The 22,465-nt window shown below is 36.8% G+C and overlaps 1 protein-coding gene across 4 annotated transcripts in view; it reads right to left on the minus strand.

The window, feature by feature from the left end:
- Positions 1 to 1,728: 1,728 nt before the first annotated feature.
- LOC107719112 (GRAM domain-containing protein 1A-like) overlaps positions 1,729 to 22,465 on the minus strand; it is a 27,921-nt gene continuing 7,184 nt past the window's right edge. For 2 of the 4 annotated variants that reach the window (XM_016526449.1, XM_016526451.1), the window contains 19 exons: positions 15,766 to 15,964; positions 14,856 to 14,876; positions 14,662 to 14,746; positions 14,435 to 14,538; positions 13,624 to 13,719; positions 13,411 to 13,491; positions 11,915 to 12,033; positions 10,467 to 10,728; positions 9,472 to 9,634; positions 9,171 to 9,314; positions 8,434 to 8,555; positions 6,393 to 6,535; positions 6,202 to 6,305; positions 5,896 to 6,126; positions 4,694 to 4,784; positions 3,797 to 3,808; positions 3,579 to 3,686; positions 3,384 to 3,504; positions 1,729 to 3,132 (listed from right to left, as the gene is read on the minus strand). In XM_016526449.1, the coding sequence (XP_016381935.1) occupies positions 3,037 to 3,132; positions 3,384 to 3,504; positions 3,579 to 3,686; positions 3,797 to 3,808; positions 4,694 to 4,784; positions 5,896 to 6,126; positions 6,202 to 6,305; positions 6,393 to 6,535; positions 8,434 to 8,555; positions 9,171 to 9,314; positions 9,472 to 9,634; positions 10,467 to 10,728; positions 11,915 to 12,033; positions 13,411 to 13,491; positions 13,624 to 13,719; positions 14,435 to 14,538; positions 14,662 to 14,746; positions 14,856 to 14,876; positions 15,766 to 15,964 (2,302 nt within the window). In that variant the 3' untranslated portion in view covers positions 1,729 to 3,036. Of the gene's footprint in view, positions 3,133 to 3,383; positions 3,505 to 3,578; positions 3,687 to 3,796; positions 3,809 to 4,693; positions 4,785 to 5,895; positions 6,127 to 6,201; positions 6,306 to 6,392; positions 6,536 to 8,433; positions 8,556 to 9,170; positions 9,315 to 9,471; positions 9,635 to 10,466; positions 10,729 to 11,914; positions 12,034 to 13,410; positions 13,492 to 13,623; positions 13,720 to 14,434; positions 14,539 to 14,661; positions 14,747 to 14,855; positions 14,877 to 15,765; positions 15,965 to 18,614; positions 19,502 to 22,465 lie in introns of those variants that run through there. The other 2 variants (XM_016526452.1, XM_016526450.1) reach the window with 2 other exon arrangements.

Genomic DNA, 22,465 nt, shown 5'->3' on the forward strand with positions numbered 1-22,465 from the left:
GTCATAAGTCAATATTGTGAAATATTACAATTTCAAGGAGCAGTTTCTTATTAAAATATATTTTAAAACGTAACTTACTCCTATGATGGCAAATCTGAATTTTCAGCATCATTTCTCCAGTCTTCAGTGTCACACGATCCTCGATGTTTATGCCTCTGGCTCCTCATGCATGATGATGATTTCAAAAGAAAACGGAACGAGAAAGCAGGAGTCAAGTGTTTTCATTCACAAATGCAGTAAGAAGCTTCCACTCCTTCCTCTCCCTCTATAGTAGCCGATTTCTGGTAGTGACTAGAGGGCAGCACAACACTGCCAAAGTCTCACTGCTTTTATGCATGAATGAACGTTCTCGAGACTTCCCAGCTCTGGTTTTCTTACTTTTTATATCTTTCATTCGGTGGGTGTTAAATTGGTAGATTTTTACTGCATGATTTTAAATACGCTTTTATGAATACCGTCATAAACACTGCCACAGTTGTAACACCGGATCCGTTTCATCCTCGACCGAGCAAAACTCGGAACTCCACAGCTGCTTTTAATGCGGATTACTAAACATAGATGGTATCGTACTAACACTTAGATGTCACAGAATATGTCATTATTTGACAATGTCTGCACCTCTGTAAAGTATCAACACAACGACTTAAGGCCTCAACAATTCCAGGATGCATTTCATGTTGAAGTGAAAATGTTGCTTTGCCAAATAAATTATGGACAAGATGGTATATATAATAAAATACATTTCAAAATACAGCAGAAACAGAAATATTGTGAAATATTACAATTTCAAGGAGCAGTTTCTTATTAAAATATATTTTAAAACGTAACTTACTCCTATGATGGCAAATCTGAATTTTCAGCATCATTTCTCCAGTCTTCAGTGTCACACGATCCTTCAGAAATCATTCGAAAATGCTGATTTGCTGCTCAAGGAACATTTACGTTTCAATGTTATAACATTTTTGCTGCTTAACTTTTTTTGTGGAAATCATACACTACCATTCAAAAGTTTGGGGTAAGTAAAATGTAATGAAAAAGAGAGTATACTTTTATTTAACAAGGACAAATTAAATTGGTCAAAATTGACTACAGATCTCTCTTTCATTGGATTTACAGTTCAAAGAATCCTGAAATTGAAAAAAATGATCATGGTTTCCACAAAAAATATTAAGTAGCAAGAACTAGTAGTTTTCAACATTAATAAGAATCATTCATAAAAAATTAACACCAACAACAGATAATAAATTAGCATACAAAATCATAATCATACCAACTTCCCCACTGCTCAGGAAGTATTAACCTGTCAAAAAAAGGAAATTATCCAATCAGTAATAAACACACAATTTTACAATTTTTTGGCATTTTTTATTATACATTTGTGACCGTCACAAGTCATCTTTACAATCGTGTCTATACAATACATCCCACCTTCACTCTCTCCCTCCCTGACCCGAATAAATAGCACACACTTTCAGCACTCAGAGCAAGGGCTTTGCACAGCAGCGCCCGCAGACAGACAGACACACTCTGATACCACACTCAGAGGAAGGAGAGATCACAGAGGCTGAAGGGCACGACAAATACAGGGACAGAAATGAAATGGCTGGACAGGGGACATCAGTAAAAGTCCAAATGAAACAAAGGACCAAAAAAAAATCCAACTCATAGCCTCTTGGTGAATTCTCACCAAGAACATGCACATCATATTTCACATTAAAATCTATACTCTTGAATTGTGACATTGTTTTTATTTAAATTCCCATACAGTGTTTGAAAGTATTTGTTTTACGGTTTGCAAATTATGCTTATTTTCATGTAAAATAATGGTCTGCAAAGGACAGGATGGTTTTCATTATTGCATTAGAGTAGTGAGAATCATAGACAAAAAAATAATTTAATAAAAATGTAAAAATTATGAGGGGTGTTTAATTGTCATAAAAATGCCACAATGCAAAAAAATAAAAATTGAGGTGAAACAGACATGTTCTGTGTGAGACTGGCCTACAGTGTTGAGTGAAATGACAATGGTCCTCCTGACCTTGAGTTCTGGTTGGTCCCAAACGTCCAGCCTGAGGAACGACTGAAGTTCTTCAATCTGTGTGCACAGCAGCTGTTCTAGCTAATAGTAGCCCTGAACAGTTCAAGTTTGATTCCAGTGAAACACCTCAACTACACAAAACAGCTCCTTTCACCCCTAAGTCATAAATACACAGGGATTTAAAACAAAAATAATAACTAAAACATTAGGGAGAAAGAAGAAATGGTTAAAATTGTAAAACAATCTTCACTCTGGTACTCTACTACACGAAGTAAAATTGTGACTTTTTGCATTCTTTCTTATAGATTAACTTTTAATTGTCCATTACAATTTTTCCACATGATTATTGCTAAAATGGGAATTCATATTCATACCACTCGTTCCACCCATTTCTTCATTGGTCCTTGTTTGAGCAGAAACACAATGACGTTAGACTGTAATTCAAGTCTATTAAATAAATACTGCAATGGTCTGACACACTTTAAACAAGATTCAGTAACAGCTCTGAAATCAGCAAAACAGTAACATAAGAGAAAATTGAAATTTCTCTCCCCTGTGAAATGACGGTTGAGAGGTCTCTTGGAAGGTTGATTTCAGACATTTCCCTCTTTAAAATCTTTAGCGCATCTCTCCCAAGCTCTGTATTGAAAGGTCCATGATGAAATTCAGTTTTCAGACACGCAGTACGGACCAAACGGCTCAAGATGCAGCACAGCTGTAAGCCACAGACGCTCCCGTACATGTGTGTTATTGCTTCAGACCCAGAGTTCATGGTTTTTTGATTGATAAAAGAGTTGAATGTGTTTTATACAGCTAGTATAAAGTCCTGTAGCTGCTGCTGGGACACAAGGGTGAGCTAGAAGATACCCACATCAATCCCAACATGAACGTCACTGAGTTGAGCACCGTCTCCCGTCTATGATTTGGCCCCTCGTGGACGGCTATGTCACGGGGACCAGAGTCTGTAAACGGTAGAGTGAAGGGGTTACCGTACGCTCTCACTGATCCGTCAGAGTTTCTGGTTCTGATTCAGATTCCTGCTGCACCTCTGGTGTGATCATTCCTCTGTGGAGCTTCTCCAGAGACTGTTTCATCTACATGAGAGAGGACAAACCGTGTTAAAAACAAGATGAAATCAAACATAATAAATTTGTCTTGTCTTATTTGCACAATATTTATCATAAAGAAAAAGCGTGCACTTACTAATCAAAATGGACACAATCTCATGAAATAGTAATAAAAAGACTAAATATTCACAGACAGTTATTACTTCTAACTTGTTTTCAGCAAATGCAGCATTTCGACTGCTTGATGAAGACATCTTAAGTTCAGCTCAAGCACACACCTGATCCAGAAGAGTGACAGAAGATTGTAGGATCTGCTGCCATTTGTTCATCTGGGCCTGGTGGAACTGCCTCTGGAGCTGCAGGACCTGCGCCCACTCTCCTGCTGTCTGCGGCAGAGGACTGCGCAGAGAAACAGTACAGAATCAGCATGCTGGAAAGCAGCGTGTGTGTACAGCCACTCAGTTTGACCATACCTGTCAGTTAAAGAGTACGAGTGCCAGGTCTCCAGCGTGTGTGCGGCCCGTTCCAGCGCCCAGAGTTTGTAGAAGAGCATCATGTTCAGAGCCACCAGAACCACCAGACTGAAGGAAGAACAGAGAGATTTCAATATAGCGATCTATACTTGATGGTGCAATATCAATGGTGAAAAAGTGTGTGCGCGTTTTTCTTGAAGCACAGACAGAGGCTCTACCTGACACAGATCCTATATGCAGGAGGAAGCGAGGAAATCAAGATGAGAGAGAGAGAGGATCAGCAAGGAGACATTAGTACGCAAAAGAAGGGAGAAACAGAAAAAGAGACACTCTTTACATGTTGGTGTTATTTTAAACGGGGTGTAAAGTATTGCACAGAAAATAGGAAGTATGTTAAAAGGGATAGTTAACTTATATTTATATTTATTATTTCTAATGTCATATACTCAGCCTCATGTCGCATAGATTTTTTTCTGCAGTGGAACCCCAAAAATACTTTGTTAGCTTGTCTTTTTGTACAGTGAAAGTGGATGGGGACTGGAGATGTTAAGCTCTAAAAAAAAAAAAGTAGTCTATATAACTTGAATGCTATATTCCAATTTTTCTGAAGCTGTATGATAGCTTTCTGTGAGAAAAAAAATAGTGAATTTAAGTTGATATTTACTCAATTTACTGAAGAAAAAAAAAAGACAATGAAAGCACCAGTCATCATCTGCCTTCATTGTACAGAAAAACACAGCTTGGAAATTCTGCTAAACTTGTCCTTTTGTGTAACACAGAAAAAAAAACGTACAGGTTTCAAATGATATGAGGACCAGTAAAAGATGGCAATTTTCTTTTTTTTGCGATGAAATGATTAATTCACGTCGACCTTAAAAATAAACATTATCAAAAGTGTTGTCCAATGAGGCACTCATTACGCTACTTCTGCTCTTCAGAAATCAGAGCCGAGCGTAACGTGCAGAAAAAGAAGCCACCACTGTAGTGATGACAACCTGGCGGTCTCAATGAGCTCAGATTGAATCTTGTTCATCTGAAGTGAGTCTGTGTTAACGCTGATATTACAAATGCACACAGAGTAATATTTACAGTCAGCCAAAGGTGAAAACACTCACATGAAGCTCACAATGAGCAGGATGGTGGAGATGCTATTGTTGTTGTTGCCGGCTCCACGCCACCTCTGCCCTAATTTCACATACTGAGTACCTGAAAAAACAGGAAAATGACTCATCAGCAGGCATGTGATCAGATAAAGACAAAAAAAGCTTGTTGAAAACCTGAATTATATATTATATAAAATTCTATAGTTACTGAACACTTCAAAAACGTGTTACTATTGCAATATGAGTAATGTACTATAAAATTTGTTTTATTTCTTTATTTTATCAAAATTATTTCATAATATTAATAATAATAATAATTTGTATTATTTATTTTACAGGCAACAGTAAAATTACAATAGTAATATTTTAAGCTAAATAAATATTATTTAATATTTAAATATTAAATAATAATATTTAAATTAATAAAATTAATCATTTAAAAGGAAAATCTAAATTATTACTCAAAATATTAGTTTTACTTTATTGAATTATATAATTATTAAATATAAATCAATAAAGACATACTATTACTACAATAACTAGTGCACTGTAAAATAAAAGAGTATGTAACAATAATAATAATAATATATTTTATAGAACAACAGAAATTAAATTATGATACTACTATTTATGTTCTTTACATTACTAAGATTAATTTTTTTTTGTCAGGTTTACATAAATCACGTAGGTCATACTTCTCAGGTCGAAAAATTCACATATCTGTTTATTCCAGTAAAAGCATGATGTAATTATTATTATTAGTAGTAATATTATATATTTAAATATTTTTATTAAAAAACATTAGATTTATTACATTTTTAAATTACATTATTATTACAAATCAAAGATATATTACTATTGCATACTGTACTATAAAATAAAAATTAGCATTTAATAATATAATTCATTTTACAGAGCAACAGTAAAATTACACTACTGCTATTGCTAAACATTTCTGCTAAAACTGATGGCTGTCTTAATTTCTTTCTTGCTTTTTTCCTCAGATTTATGTAATTCACGTGGGTCATACTTCTAAGGTCTACTAAGGTCAGAAATTATGGAAATCTGCATAAATATGGAAAAATCACATCCCCGATTAATCCAGTCAAAGCAATTCCGCATTCCACCACTAGATGTCAACACATTCCACATGGTCGCTTAAATCAGACTTGATGAAATTCAGTTCTGGTGCTCCCCTGCATCGACTGACTTACCAGCTGCCCTCCTTTCGCGCTCATCTCCAATTCCTCGGTTGCCCCGCTCCCCGCCTCCTCCTCCCGCTCCGTCCCTTTCTCTCTCCCGCTCTCCTGCTCGTCTGGGACAGTTGCGTTTGCGTCTGCGCAGGCCAGGGGGAGTCTTGGCGGAGTCCGCGGAAGGCACTTCCCCGGTGCTCATTACAGAAACTTCCGACTGCAACAGCGTTTCCAGCTTACACACCTCCATCTCTGACGAGGAACATGGGATTGTTTTTAGCACCAATGTCACAGTCAAGGTTTGCACTGAGACGAAAACCTACTCACCCATGTGTCTGTAATACTCTTCAATGCCGCTCCAAGTGTTCTTCTCTATCAGAGCTTTCACAAGACTCCACGGCTGCTTCCTGTAGCAGATATCAGACGAGACCCTGCAGACACACACACAATGGCTCCCTCAGCGGTTTTTGCGTTTGAAGCATAACAATACCTGCATAACAATGGTCAGGAAGTTCTACCTGAGGCGGCTCTTGTGCTTGTTGACAGAGGTGAGGCAGTATCTGTGTACAGTGTAGAAGTAGTCCTGGTAGGGAATGCCTGAGGTTATGACCTCCGAGTCCACCACGTAACACTCCCCCCAGGTGCTGCTCTTGTGGAGAGTCTGGACAGCATGATAAAAAAACACAAAATCATCATTAAAGAAGTTCTGGGTTCAGTACAAGCTTTGTTAACAGCATGTGCGATATTCCATTGATTATCAGAGAAAATCACTTATAATTTATAAAAACAAAAATTGTTTACATTAATGCACTTATCAAGGAAGTCTTTAGCATTTGGGAATGTGAAAAAGCAGAAACATGTAGCCTGTTTTTTAAGCACATTATGTTTATATGTGTTATTTGAGCTGTAAAAGGTGGATAAACTGACATTTTAGTGGTGGAACTGCTGTTCTAGGTGGATGAACTTCTAGTTATACGTAAACCGTGTAAATAGGTTAACATTAACTAAAATTAACTAGGGCTGAATGTTTAATCAAAATAAAAACGAAAGCACGATATGGCTTAGTGTGATTATCAAATCTCAAAGGCTGTGATTTAATTTTAAAAAAGACAAGATTTAAGGGCTCTCTGCTGTTTTTCACTATATTAAAAAACTTAGTGGATAAATATATGAAAAACAAGAAATCAAATCAGCCATTCTCCAGTTGTACTGTTACAGTAAACAACAACAATAATAATAATTATTATTATTATATTATTTTTCTTAAATATAATTTTTTTATTTTAGTGAAGTAGTATTACAATAGTAATATTTCTTGTTTTGTTTATTTATCAATAATAATAATAATAAGTCATTAAATATAATAATAATAACAACAACAACAACATTTTATAGTCGTATTGATATATAATCACAATTTTTGGACACATTGCGAAGCTCTACAAACAAGCACAGCAAACCTGGAACTCTTTTAAAAAATTCATTTTAAATTGCAATTTTTATCATAAAAATCGGAATTCAAATTTCCTCATAAATCATGCAGCCCTAATACTGTAGGTCAGTATGTCATATATATATATATATATATATATATATGAAGTATCAGGGATAACATTTTACTAATTTGTAATAATGTGATGCATGTATTATGTGTTATCAGAGAGGACAGTTCACCTAAAAATGAAAATTGTCACCATTTACTCACCAGCACATCATTCCATCCATATATAACTAACTTACTACAGTGGGACACAAAAACTGTTTGTACATGCAATTCAAGTCACTGTGGTCCAAAATTAAACTGGCAGCACGATATGGCTTAGTGTGATTATCAAATCTCAAAGGCTGTGATTTAATTTTAAAAAAGACAAGATTTAAGGGCTCTCTGCTGTTTTTCACTATATTAAAAAACGTAGTGGTTTAATATATGAAAAACAAGAAATCAAATCAGCCATTCTCCAGTTGTACTGTTACATTAAACAACAACAATAATAATAATAATTATTATTATATTATTTTTCTTAAATATAATTTTTATTCATTCCACATCATTCCAAACCTATATAACTAACTTACTACAGTGGGACACAAAAACTGTTTGTACATGCAATTCAAGTCACTGTGGTCCAAAATTAAACTGGCAAAAAAAAAAAAAAATCTTCCTCAGGGATAACATTTTACTAATTTGTAATAATGTGATGCATGTATTATGTGTTATCAGAGAGGACAGTTCACCTAAAAATGAAAATTGTCACCATTTACTCACCAGCACATCATTCCAAACCTATATAACTAACTTACTACAGTGGGACACAAAAACTGTTTGTACATGCAATTCAAGTCACTGTGGTCCAAAATTAAACTGGCAAAAAAAAAAAAAAATCTTCCTTCCTTTCTGTTTTCCAAAAAAAAATTTTTTAAATGCACACGTTTAGAACAACATGATGGTGAGACAATGACAAAATTCTCATTTTTCCGTGAATTACCACTTTAATAAGAATGAAGGTGATTGAGGAACAGCTGAGATAAAAACAAAGCAAAAGATCTGTGTGGACCCACCTGTGTATCCACCACAGGAGCAGTTTTTGGGCCCAGCGGGTTGTTGATGGCGATGGTGTAACTCAAAACTCTACTGCTGTTCCCACTGCTGCTGTCCTGCTGCCACTCGTGCACAGAGAGATCTGAACCAATCACACGAGAGAGAGAGAGCAGAAAGTTAGAGGATGGGGAAAAAGAAGGGTGGATGATTACAGTCAGAGCACTTGCAGGGGCACAGGGAAGGGGCAATTATCCATGCAGACAACAAAGACAAAGAGCTCAGCACGAGAAAAAAACACTTCTCACACTGTGCTATCCAGGCTACCATTCCTTTATCTACCATGTATATTTTCAACATTATTTGCTGTACAAAGCAGATAAAGTTACCAAGGAAAAAAAAGAATGAGGCTATGGTATTTTATGCTAAAGAACACAGCGAAACCAAATAGTCGAGTTCTCATTATCCGCCCAAAGGCCCCTATAGGACACACAGCATGTAAAGAGCAAAAGGGAGGGGGAAAGAGGACACGTGGGATCTGAAAGCTGCAGGAAAAGGCAATAACAACACAGCAGAAATCAGCCATGCATAGAACAGTCAGCAATACAGTCAATGATTAAATGCAAGCAGGACTCCAGTCCACTAGGGGCAGTATTTTAATAAGTATGCTGAAGCGAATAAAATTTTTTTTTTTTTTAAATGCAACAATGTAGGAGTAGCAAACTCAGTTACAAAATGGCAGTTTTAAACCTGAACTGACCGGTGAAGTGACGCTGTGAGAAGAGGTGCTGTATGAAGTGGGTGTCTGAGAACAGAAGGTCGTAGAGCTTGTCCACGCTCATGCGAACAACTGTGTTGATATGCAGCCGGCCGCTGAGATCCGTACAGAAGGACTCCACCTCGCCTGTGGAGATTAAACGTGACTCCTTATCAAGGACATAGCTATTTGACACATATTTACCTACTCTAAAGAAAGAGTGGTTTCAAATCTTTCTGTTTTAATCTGAGAAATGAAGGTCACAGTTTGCTGTGAGAAACAGGGAGGATATACAAGCACTCACTCTCTTCCTGAGTGTCAGAGGAATTGCTGGGGTCAGTTGGGAGCTCTTCATCATTGGTGATATCCAGTGACGAGAGGTTTCCCAGGCTGTGTGGGACAGTGGGAGGAGATTGAAGTGACTGATTGGCCGATTCTGACTGGCTGTCCCCGCCTTCTTCCACAATCTATAAAAAGAATAAACACTCTTAAACCAGTGTTATCGTTAAAAAGTCTAAAATCGTTTTCATTAATTGAAATATAGCTGAACAATTTATATAAATATTAGATGAAAAAAATTAACTTTGAAATGTTGCTATAGCATGACTGAAAAAAAATTGTTCAAGTTGAATTACTAAAATTACTAAAGCTGAAAAATTCAAGCTAAATAGATTTATTTGAAAACTATTAACTAATACACAAATAAAAAGCAAAATCACATAAAATTACTAAAACTTAAACTAGCATTAAAATAAAAAAATAAAATAAAATCTATTCAAATATTAGTAAAAATAAAAAGCTATTATAAAATATCAATAAATACTATAGTAGTACATAAATAAAACTAAAAAAACACCTTAAAGTCAGACATACAAACAATACATCACAATAAAAAGTACATAATGCCATTTAAAACTGGTAAAAGCCTAAAATACATGACATGGGGTGTAAATATTTGCTCTGATAATATTTGTTTGATTATGATTATTTACTAAATTATGATTATTATTTACAAACATTCACTAATAAATTATTAAGACTGATTTGTAATCAGATTAATTGGGGAAAAAACTGACTCAAAAGAATAATTTTCAGTGCAATCATACATCACTATGACTTGCAAGCAAGTTTTACTCTGTACACATGCAGCATATTTCTAAAATATTTTATATCAGAAAATAACCCGATGAATCACAGTTTATCATGGTTTTTGCAACCTTTTTGTCTCTGAATCTTCCATTGTAATGTTCTTTGAGCATAACCACTCTGGCAGGTATTTCACAGTTGGTTGCTGCTTACGGTTGAGGATGGGGCAGCTCCAGTGTTTGTAGTGGGTGGCAATGAGCTCTGGGAGCTGGGTGGACTGGGCTCAGGTTCGATGCTGGCCCGAGTAGATGGCACCTCCACAGGCTGGCAGGAAGAGGAAGAGTAGGATGGAGGTGAAGATCCTGAAGCGCAGGGAAGAACTGAGGCAGATGAGGGTGGAGAGGAGCCCACTGGAGCCACCGACACTGAACCCAGATCCAGCAGGTCAGTGACGGAGACCGGCTCCTCACCTGGCCTACAAGACACAAACAGATAGATGTACTGTAGGTGTCAGGGTTGTTGTAGTCTAATGTACAGAACTCTGAACTCCCTGACCAAAGCAGCAAAAACGCTGACATATCAACGATGTTTACATATCAACCATTCAGTATTTATCAACCTGGCAGCAATGACAGCAAATTATGCAGTAAGCAAAGAAACGTATATAAGCCTGAAGATACAGTAGCAAAAACATTACATTTAATGCCAAGGATCAACGAGGAGAAGGAAAATTATCATGCAAAATGCAAAACTAAAATGCTTTCCTACTGGTATTCTAAGTGGACTTTAGAGGGAAAAATTAAAATGAGAGTAATGTATAATGGCCTTTTTGAACTAAAAACTAAACTAAAATATAGATAGATACAGGTACACATTCAGCTTTCGCAACATTCGTTGTTCCCCTGTGTTCTAAGATAAAACACTGTCTGTCAGATAAAATCTGTCTGTCCTTTTGGTAAATGTAATAAAAATTTAAATTCTAGTAATGTATATAATGTGGACATTTTTAACCAAAAGCTAAAAATAAAAATTTAACAAAAAAAAAAGTGTGACCCAGGACCACAAAACCAGTCTTAAGTTGCAAGGGTATATTTGTAGCAATAGCCAAAAATACATTGTATGGGTCAAAAATTATCGATTTTTCTTTTATGCCAAAATTCATTAGAATATTAAGTAACGATCATGTTCGATGAAGATATTTTGTAAATTTCCTTCTGTAAATATATCAAAACTTAATTTTTGATTAGTAATATGAATTGCTAAGGACTTTATTTGGACAACTTTAAAGGCGATTTTCTCAATATTTTGATTTTTTTGCACCCTCAGATTCCAGATTTTCAAATAGTTATATCTCGACCAAATACTGTCCTATCCTAACAAACCATACATCAATGGAAAGCTTATTTATTCAGCTTTCAGATGATGCATAAATCTTATTTCACTTAATCACTTAAGACTGGTTTTGTGGTCCAGGGTCACATATATATAAAAAAATAATAATATTCTAGTAGTGTATATAATATAGCCTATTTAAGCTAAAACCTAAAACCAATAAAACAAAAAATAGATACAGGTGCACTGTAACCTTCTGTCTGTCCTTGTGTTCTAAGGTAAATGTAATAAATAAAATCTCAAACAGATTCCTCTCAGTGTGGACTCACAGTAGGCCATTCATATGTTCAGCAGTAGGGGAGACGTAGTCATCATCTTCACTAGTGAGCCCCAGCTCAGTGCCGTAACACTGGTGAACGATGTGCCATAGCTCTTTGGGAGACAGAGTCTGTGAAGGAGAAACAGAAGAAACAGAAACCTCAGTGCGGGGCACTTCCAGGCTAAAGACTGCTTTAACCCCATTTCTGTGAGGCAGCCAAGCGGCAACCTTCCGGTCTCTCTCGTGAAACCAACACGGAAGTGACTTAAACTGTAATTCGTCAACTGGCCGCTAGAGGCTGGCTGCAAAAGGAAGTCAATCCCATAGACTCCCCATGTTAACATGCCCAACTTTACAGCAGGAAAAAAAACATGTTTACAGCCTGGTTCGAAAAATGATTTTGGTCTATATAGCAAATTTTGCCCTTCATGACAACTGTGAGGGGAGTGAATTTTTTTTATAACTCATCCGTTTAAATTATATTAAGCCTTAAAGTTCTGCATAATTAAGGGCGTGGCCACTTGAGTGGCAGGTGGATTGCCGCTGCTGTCACCACCGTCGCAGCAACCAGCTCCTGCTTCTTTGCCCATTTTCGATTATCCGGTAGTGAAAACGCTCTTTAGAAACCTATGGGTGACGTCACGGACACTACGTCCATGTTTTTTTTTACAGTCTATGGAGGCAGCAGAGGTAATGACGCAGCATTTAAAACTTTAAAGTACCATTTTATGACATTAATCAGTTCGTTAAGACTATTAGTTATCAGCGTAATAAGGTCAAAAAATGCATAACACAAAATTGGTTGAAATAGCACACTGTAAAAAATATATATATTTTAATTTGAACTGTAAAACACAAAAAATTCTACAGTAAAAAAAAAACTTAATTGGCTAACAGTAAGTCCCTTATTCTACTGTATATATGGTGAAAAAACAATAAATCTAAAAAAATATTTTGTAAATTACAATGTTAAACTGTAAAATATGTTTACATTTTTGCTGTATTTTTAGAGAATTATTCTGGCAACCACAACTGCCAGTTTCTTTTTGTAAAAATGACAGGATTTTTTTATTACTTATTTTTATTTTAGTTGCAGATCGAAAATATTCCCCACTGACTCTGTTTGGCGTTTCATCCAAGTTCACTGCAATGCAAACTGGAACTATATTTTTTTATTAAAACCACAAGAAAACAAGTTAGCAAACGTAGCATTTGTTGAATGTTTGTTGCAACAATATAAGCCGCAGTAGCTTTATATTAGAGTTCAGTTCTAACAGACAGGCTTGCAGAAGATGCTGTATCTGTGCATTGCAATGCATCTGTAGTCACCACCTGAATCTTGCCAAGTGCTAATTAATATGGACAATCGCCAAGTGATGTTGTTTGCCTGCCAAATTAATTTGTCTACACACCAACAAATACACAACACTGATTCTGACAGGAGACTTCAGATGGTTGTGTCTTTTATACAGATGAAATGTGCACTGTCAATAGTGCGATTCTCACCTTATCCATCAGTGCATTCTGCCATAGTCTGAAGATCATCATGTAGCTGCGATCCCTTGCCCCAAATGACGTAAAGAAGTTCTGACGAATGCAAGACCGGATTTTAATCCAAGGCAGAGTATTTATTGTCTTAGGAGGTTCAAAATGCAGCTAACAAAAGAAATCCATTAATGGTAATTTTAGCATGCATATCCGATGTCTGCAGTGTGGTACCTTCTCGTGTTCAGTGCTAATTTGGATGGCGTTGGGGATGAGCTTGGCCGTCTTCTCCTTGGTCAGACTGGTCACATCTTTCAGCAGTATGGTTATCTGGTGATATATAGAGATAGAAAAAATATGAAGGATTTATAAATAATGGACCAAAGTAAAGGTTGCACAAATAAACAAATTAACATCTAAGAACTACCATAAAAATGTTTTTGGTCAGTAAGAAATTAATACTTTGATTCAGCAATGGGTGTATTAAATTGATCAAAAGAGACATCATTTCAATCATTAGTTACAATTTCTATTTCAAAAACATGCTGTTCTTTTGAACTTTTTAATCAAAGAACCATGAAAAAAAGAAAAAGAAAAGTACACAACTGTTTTCAACATTGATGATAATAAAAACACTTCTTGAGCAGCCACTCAGCATATTAGAATGATTTCTTGAGTAATGGCTGCTGAAAATTCACAGAAATAAATTATATTTTAAAATATATTAAAATAGAAGTTACACCGTCAAACTATAATAATATTTCACAATATTACTGTTTTTACTGTATTTCTGAACAAATAAATGGCTCTTAAGCTTGGTGAGCTTAAGAGACTTTCAAAAAAAAAAAAAAAAACTTTACAGCTCGCCAACCTTTTGAAAAATAGCATGTAATGTTTGCTACACTGTGTGCAAAAAATTATTAAATTACATGCATCTGCTGTATACTAATACACGGTACACCTACTAATAGATTATGAAATTCATTGTTGATTATTGTCGTTATCGATTAGTTGTTGCAGCAAAGTCAATGTTTTCAGTAATTACCGTAGTCTCCCATCGGAAGATATTACTATAGAAGCAGAGCCAGTTCTCCGACAGGTAGAGGCGGCCCTGGAGCAGAATGTCCCTCTGCAGTGCACACGAGTAGTCTAGATAGAAAACAACATAAAATGAACACAACCAGAAGCCATGTGATCATCACACGGTGCTGCACTTAAAATAATATCACTCATTATATTCATTGGCTTTACAGATGAAGTAGTGACGCTCACCCACTATGAGACGCTCTGTATCAGGCAGCTTTTTAAAGAGTTTACGGAAGTCTTCATTCCTCTGTTTGTATGTAGGGCTGAGAACCTGCACATCAGAGAGAGATGGAATTTCAGATGTGAGTGGAATAAAACAGCACTGTCAGCAAAAGCAAAAACACTGAGGTGTGAACTTCCCAAGACCCCAGGATACTTACATTATACCAGCTCTGCATTTTCTGAAACAAAGAAGAGAACATACAATGAATTTACTACATAAACATGTCAACAAAACAATCAAAATTGGCCCCATTTACTTTCTTAATACACATTCTTGGTCTTATTAAGCATAATTCATCAGTGCATTTTATTCCATTAATTAAATAATTAACATGATTTAACCAGCAAATGCTGCCTGGTTTCAGGACTTTGACTTCAAACTTGAATATGCAATGCAGATTTCATGCCCAATCAATCCCTGATGTTCACTACTGGTCAAAACTCAAATGTTTGGAATAATTATGAGTTTTTCATGTTTTTGAGAAAAGTATCTTATGCTCACCAAGACTGCATTTAATTGTTCAAAATACAGAACATAATTATAATATTGTGAAATATTATTACAATTCATGAAATAAAACTAATAAATAATTTATAAAATAACATTTCTATTGAAATATATTTTAAAATGCGATTTATACCTGTGATGCCAAAAGTTGAATTTTGAGCAACAAAACTCCGGTCTTCAATGTCACATGATCCTTCAAAAATTATTCTCATATTGCTTCTCAAGAAACATTTCCATTATTACCAATGCTGGAAACAGTTGTGCTGCTTGATATTTCTTAATATTCAGCTTTGCCATCACAGGAATAAATTACAAATTGAAATATATTCAAATAGAAAATGTTTTTTAGTTATAATAATATTTCCCAATATTGCACCATATTATCTTTCAGAACAATTTCTAAATGTTTGCAACACTAGCATTCCTCCTGCCTTATTTATTCAGAAAAGAACAGCAATACAGTGCTTAGTATGTGGGTGGAAGAGCAAGCGCTCGTCATATCAGACATTTGGATGAGTGACGACCATCAATCAATCTCACTGGCCGAGAACGTGGCTTACCTTGGCATTGCGGGTGAAGTGTCGGGCCGCGAGCGGGTAGGAGGAGGTGGATGAGGAGGGAGTAGGAGGCAGGGGGCTCTCTGAACCCCCAGCGCTTCTGTCCCCGCCCGCCTCCCCTTCACTAGCTCTGCCTCCCAGCACACGGCGGCGCAGGTAGGGCGAGCTGCCGGGAGTACTGCGTGGAGAATTACTGGCTGTACTGCAGGCGGAGGAGAAGTAAGGTCAGAAAGGAGACACAGACAGTCATCTGGCATTTCAGGACTGTGCTTCAACCGCCCTTAAAGGGCAACTGGGTCATGCACAAGGAAACGACAGAAAGGACAAGGTTTATCCACTATTTACCAAACAGCATGTACTGATTACAACTAACTGATTCTGGTTTACAACATACAGTATATGCAAGTTAAGGACCAACTCTAGACTCCAAGATATTTTAAAACACAATCAAGCTGATATTCTGAAGAATTTCAGCTAGCACACCTACAAACAAACCGAAAGAACATCCAGGATGGGACCTATATTATAAGTTCAGGTCGAAGCCCAAGGATAAAGAACGTATTTATATGAATAACAATCGTTTCCATAGTAGCATTCCATTCCTGTTCCAGTCAAAAAGGTGACAACACAGATAGAGGCTTCTGTACACAAACACAAAGCCTTATCTGTTCACCAACATTTGATCAGTCTGATGAGACATTTAAATGCCAGACATATGAGACCTGTTTAGTCAAAGGAGTGCTGATAGTGGCTTTAAGGCATGTGAAATCAATCCTTAATACCAGTTGTTCTTACTATGGTTGGATGATACAGCAAAAACAGAAATACTATATAGATCTCAATATTTTGTATGAAATGACTCAAAGGGATTGTTTTTCCATGTCATCATGTGGATTCACAATGTTTAAGAACAAAAACAGTATTTAAAAATAAATCAAGGTATATTTTACACTAAATGGCCATTAAATACCAGGGAAAATAATGATTAATCAATCATTTCCATTCACATGCATCAATATAACAATATATAATAATAAACAGCAATGCTTACCTACAGATATTTTACAAAAATATATGAAAACTGGCTTCCATCTTTAAAAGAGAGCCTCAAAACAAGAAAGGATCACAAAACTAATGGTTTTAACATTTAGGGAATGTGATCATGGTCAAATAACAAGCATTAAATTGTAAAGAATATATTGCATATCTTTAATAAATCACCCAGTACTACTTGCTACGACACAACAGAGAATGCAAACCATCGAAGGCTACAACATTAATGGAAATCAACTAATGTCAGGACTACATTTGAAATGCCTAAAAAAAAATTCTGCCTTTACCACAAGTTTTCCTGTATGTAATGCATTTGAGTTGATGAGTTCAGTCAGTTCAAACTGAATGTTCAGTGCAAGAAAGGTTTTGAAACTATCCTGCAAAACACCATACAGATACATAACAGACAGTCACACTTCAAGACATCGATTAGACACGCCTGCTGCAAGATGAGAAGATGAAGAGTCACAGAAGACAATGGCGTAACAACAACAGACCCTTACTAAAAAAAAAAGCACTGTGGCAGTTTGCAAGGAGGTAACCAAATATCCAAATTTGGGAGGGACCGAATGTAAAATTTAAAAATCACAAACTGAAAAACCCATATTGATCAAGCACTAATATAAATATTGTGTCACAAAAATGTATAGCAAAAGATACCTCTTGATAGATGAATAATCAGTTTAATTCAACTTCTCTTCCTCTACTCTTTATCAAATCTTCTATAAGGTCTTATTGATTACTGTACTTTATCTTTAACAACTTTGGCCTCTGCCTGTTCATATCTGCTTGGATCCCAGTCTCACGTTGTCTTGGTAACAGAGGGAATAGGGGGGCAAATATTGAAGTTTCCAAGGTAACACAGCAGGATCATGAGAACACATTTCTCACTTAACTTGTTGGTCTAGTGGCTTCAAATGTGAAATGTAAGCAACCAAAAGGAATGAGCAAGTATAGTTGATTTTATATGTCAGCAAAACCAGTCACACAGATCCTAGCAAAAGTGAAAGAGCAGTAAAACAGCATGCAATCCCAATAATATCCTAACAATAGCCAGAATAAATGCCTTTTATTGGCATACTATCACAAATGTTATTTATTGACAGCCACTTCGTTTCTTACGCGTGTTGATAAAATTGTAATTCAATCAAATAATAAATCAGATTGATTAAATTTCATCAGAACATTACATTTTTTAATAAGTCAGTTGACTCGATAACCGCTAGGAACGATTCAGTTCAACAGGTGAACGAATCGTTCGGTCCGACTTGATGGACCGGTTCGATCGATTCATTCAAAAGATTCGACTCAAACGAATCGGACATCGCTACAGCAAATTTCAACAGAATGAATGAATGGGCGGTCTAATGCTGAAGCTAAAAAATACTAATGCCGCGAGCTTCAGCTGCTGACATCTACACTGCGTAAACCAATGCAAATGTGCAAAAAGTGCCTGCATTTTTGTAATTTAAATAAAGTAAAGGCATAACGAAGACGGGATTTGCATGCAGAACGTGCACAAAGTAAAACTACAGCACGCGCCAATCTAATCCTCAGTGCTGAACGTGCATTTGTGCACACCGGGATAGATCACACACACAGAATGTCGATGTCATCAATGCGGTTTAGGGATGCAATCGCAGTTGCAAGCGTGTTAACGCCTTAACAACCTACTACTGCACTGTGATGCAAGAACAACTGATAAAAGTGAACGGTTAAACAACATTAGCATACGCTTTTGTAGAAACAACATCATTATGCATGCATTGCATAAAATAACTAACCCATTTGCTACTTACTCGAACATGTCATTGGGTGTTTTCTCAGTTCAGTGCGTGATGACCACGTTTATTTTACAGTAGCCTCTCAATATGGCACAGCGCCGACACAACAGACGGTACATTCAGATTAACTAGCCGAATGCATTGGAGACACTGTTCATCCGCAGCCCGTTCTAGTCCAACAGAACGCGATCGTTCAACATCACCATCCCACAAGAGGTACCAGACCCCCTGTAAAACGCAACGACCACAGCGGTCTCCACCATGAGCGCTCCAGCTATCCTACACACTGGGTAAGAGAGGGAGGGGGAGGAGAAAAGAAGATGTACTGTGTGGAGGAGGGAATCAACACCGTTTGAGGCAGTGGCCCTCTCTTTACTAGCACACACCAGGGCCAGACCATAGGGGACTATGCTTGGAGTTGATGTGAAAGCACTTGAGTCAGTAAACTTGATTGAAATGCTTTGCTGATGGACTGGATGCCTGGAGCTGGTAAGGACACAAAGTTATTCAAATTAAGGGACTCAATCCCAGTATCAAAAACTGGAAACCTGGCTTCCCAGTCCCAGTTTGCATAGAGACCGTACAGTGCATAATAATCCTCAGAGGTCCGACCGCCTCCATAATCTGTTTTCCTGGGAGAGGCTGCCATAATCTCAGTAAGAAGGGTGACGGGTGGCCAAGACATATAGATACACAAATACAGATTCCTAAATCATATGCAACCAGTATGGCAATGGATAAAAGTAAATAAATAAATAAATGTAAAGGTAGCAATTTTGCTATAAGCATCTTTATTAATAATTTAAAAAGGGGTTGAGGCAATGGGGTCAGATTGAAAACATAATACTGTATTTTATGAAATATAATTTGTCTTTCCTTTTAATCATCTGAAATGTGCTATGACTTAAGCAGTGTATTTTCACTGGTAGTTTCAGTAAATTTAAAGGATTTGTTGTGGCGTGAGGGGAACTAAAATTTTATATTATTTCTGAATTTCTGAATAATATAAGAATGTAATAAAGCAATTTTGACCTGGTGCAATATATATTTAGATGCAACTTATTTTCTGGAAAATACAGTACATTACAGACACAAGTCAATTATGTACGACAAGTGTTTTGTAGACCTCAGGAAATGGGGCGATCAGTGTCACTCTACCTTTCACTTCTGGGGTTTTAGTGGCATTGATCCAACACAGAAAATGCTCTTCCTGTGCAATAATCCATAGGATTGAGGTTTTGAAGCTCAAAGCAAGTCTATCTATTTCTGCAATCACATGTGTCTGTAGGGAGCAGAGCTTAAAATGTGTGGGTACATTACAGACACAAGTCAATTATGTACGACAAGTGTTTTGTAGACCTCAGGAAATGGGGCGATCAGTGTCACTCTACCTTTTCACTTCTGGGGTTTTAGTGGCATTGATCCAACACAGAAAATGCTCTTCCTGTGCAATAATCCATAGGATTGAGGTTTTGAAGCTCAAAGCAAGTCTATCTATTTCTGCAATCACATGTGTCTGTAGGGAGCAGAGCTTAAAATGTGTGTGATCTGAGAAATGCAGCACTAATCAAGTCTCCTAAAAGGATCTCAAGTTTATATATAGACATATGGCACACAGAACCACAAGTACATCATGGTCAAAAAGGCCAAAGCACCCCAAAGAGGCTTAGACAAATAAAAATCTTCAGACTTAAGCAACTGATGTAAACAGGGTGAACTACAGGTAAAGTGCATGGGTTGCACAGAGGTTTAAACAGGCAATTATAATCCTCTCTTTTCATGCTATTAGGAGGTGATAGATACAATTACATAATTATAATATAGTTAATGTTATTCACAATACAAGTTACAATGCAAATTCCTGACATGCAAGTTTGCACAGATGATGTGCAAACTTGCATGTCAGGAATTTGCATTGATTTTGGACAGATAAACAAGCTACAGATGCTGCTAAACAAACAAGGCCCATTCTACAGTCAGCAAAAATGATTAATGCAAGTGAGCAATAAACAGGCTTTAGCTTTACCCTCTTGAACTTTAGATTACACAGATTGGTCTAAAAATAAAGGAAGGATGGATTCATCAGATGGAAATGATTCATACTGTAATACTCATTCGTGCATGTCTGAATCATTTCAAGGGTGATAATTCATAGCCATAAAAATGCATTTTGTTTGTTTTCAGACTAACAAGGATTGTGTCCAGAGCTGCTTCCAAATTGCAAGGTTTAAGGTTATAGTAAACTAATAAATAAATAAGCACTTGCTAAACAATATCCAGAACCTTGTAAAACATCAGAATAGGCTCCAATTCAGTGCTAGTCTTCGAAATGGCTGAGCAACAAAACAGAAAGAACTAGGTCAATGAAACGGGTTGGTAGATGAGAAGGACAAGGGCACAGCTGTTCATGTGGCGTGCATAAAACACCTTTCGCTCTCTAAGCTAGTCTTTTCACTGGCTGACAGTCTTCACTGCAGCATCAAAACAACAGCTTCTGATTGGGCAGCAGTGACATCACCAGAAAAGGCGGCACATTCCCACTGGGTAATAGTGATGTCATGTGTGCCAGAGCCAGACAGCTCAGCCCCGCCTCCATCTCTCCACTGCCAAGAGCACTCGTCCTCTGTGGTCTCTCTTCTGTCACTCTATCATCTTTCCTATTACTCAATGAAAAGGACTCAATAAACCTCACCTAATTAGTGTTTCAGGACTCTGTTTAATTTGATCCCTGGAAATATTTCTGGACAGATTCACTGTAATTATAACAAGCAACAAAGCACAGCGTTTATATGCATGTATGGAACTATTACAGGCCATATTTCTAGTGTAGATTGAATGATGGCAGTTTACTAGGGAACACTTGCATTTTCATTTGCATTGAAAGAATGCTCTGGATCATGTTTATAATGTTCTGGATCTACTGATTGAATTTGTGGCATTACTGGTGGTTTTATCTTTATGTAATATTAAATAAATACTATTAAACATGTCCAAATTCTTCTTAGCAATGCATTTTACTAATCAAAAATTAAGTTAGGAAATTTACAAAATATCTTCATGGAATATGACCTTTACTAAAAGGGCTAGTTCACCCAAAAATGAAAATTAGCCTGTGATTTACTCACCCTCGAGGCATCCTATAGGTGTATATGACTTTCTTCTTTCAGACGAATCCAATCAGAGTTATATTAAAAACTGTCCTGGCTATTCCAAGCGTTATCATTGCAGTGGGTGGGTGCTTCTGTTACACAGTCCAAAACACGTAAAATAAAGTGCGTGCATCCATAATAAAAAATGTGCCTCACACGACTCTGGGGAGTGAATAAAGGCCTCCTGTAGCGAATCCATGTGTTTTTGTAAGAAAAATATCCATATTTCAAACGTAATAAACACTTTTCTCTCACTTCTGCTATCTGTCATATGCGGAAGCCGTTCCGGTGGATGACGTAGGACGTATGCGTCGCGCGCGCCTCTGAGATATGCTAGTCTCACGAGTTTGTTTACAGGAGCAAAGGAAGCAAAGTTTCCTTACTTTAGCAAAGGAAAACCAGTCTCCTCTTGGCTTAGGCCCTATATCGAAATCCTCCGACATTTTTCTTTACAAATCCTCGGTTTGTACTTCTAATTCATAACCGGCATTTTGTTTTGTTCTCTCTCCGTGTTCGTCACTAATCACGCTATGCCGACGTCCTATGTCATCCGCTTCTGAGTACCTGAGTACCACAGTTAGATAAATATGGATATTTTTCTTACAAAGACGCATGGATTCGCTACAGGAGGCCTTTATTCACCCCCCGGAGCCGTGTGAGGCACGTTTTATTATGGATGCACGCACTTTATTTGACGTCTTTTGGACTGTTGAACAA

The sequence above is a fragment of the Sinocyclocheilus rhinocerous genome, unplaced genomic scaffold (assembly GCF_001515625.1).
Source record: "Sinocyclocheilus rhinocerous isolate Xijiao unplaced genomic scaffold, SAMN03320098_v1.1 scaffold1084, whole genome shotgun sequence".
Classification (NCBI taxonomy): Eukaryota; Metazoa; Chordata; class Actinopteri; order Cypriniformes; family Cyprinidae; genus Sinocyclocheilus; species Sinocyclocheilus rhinocerous.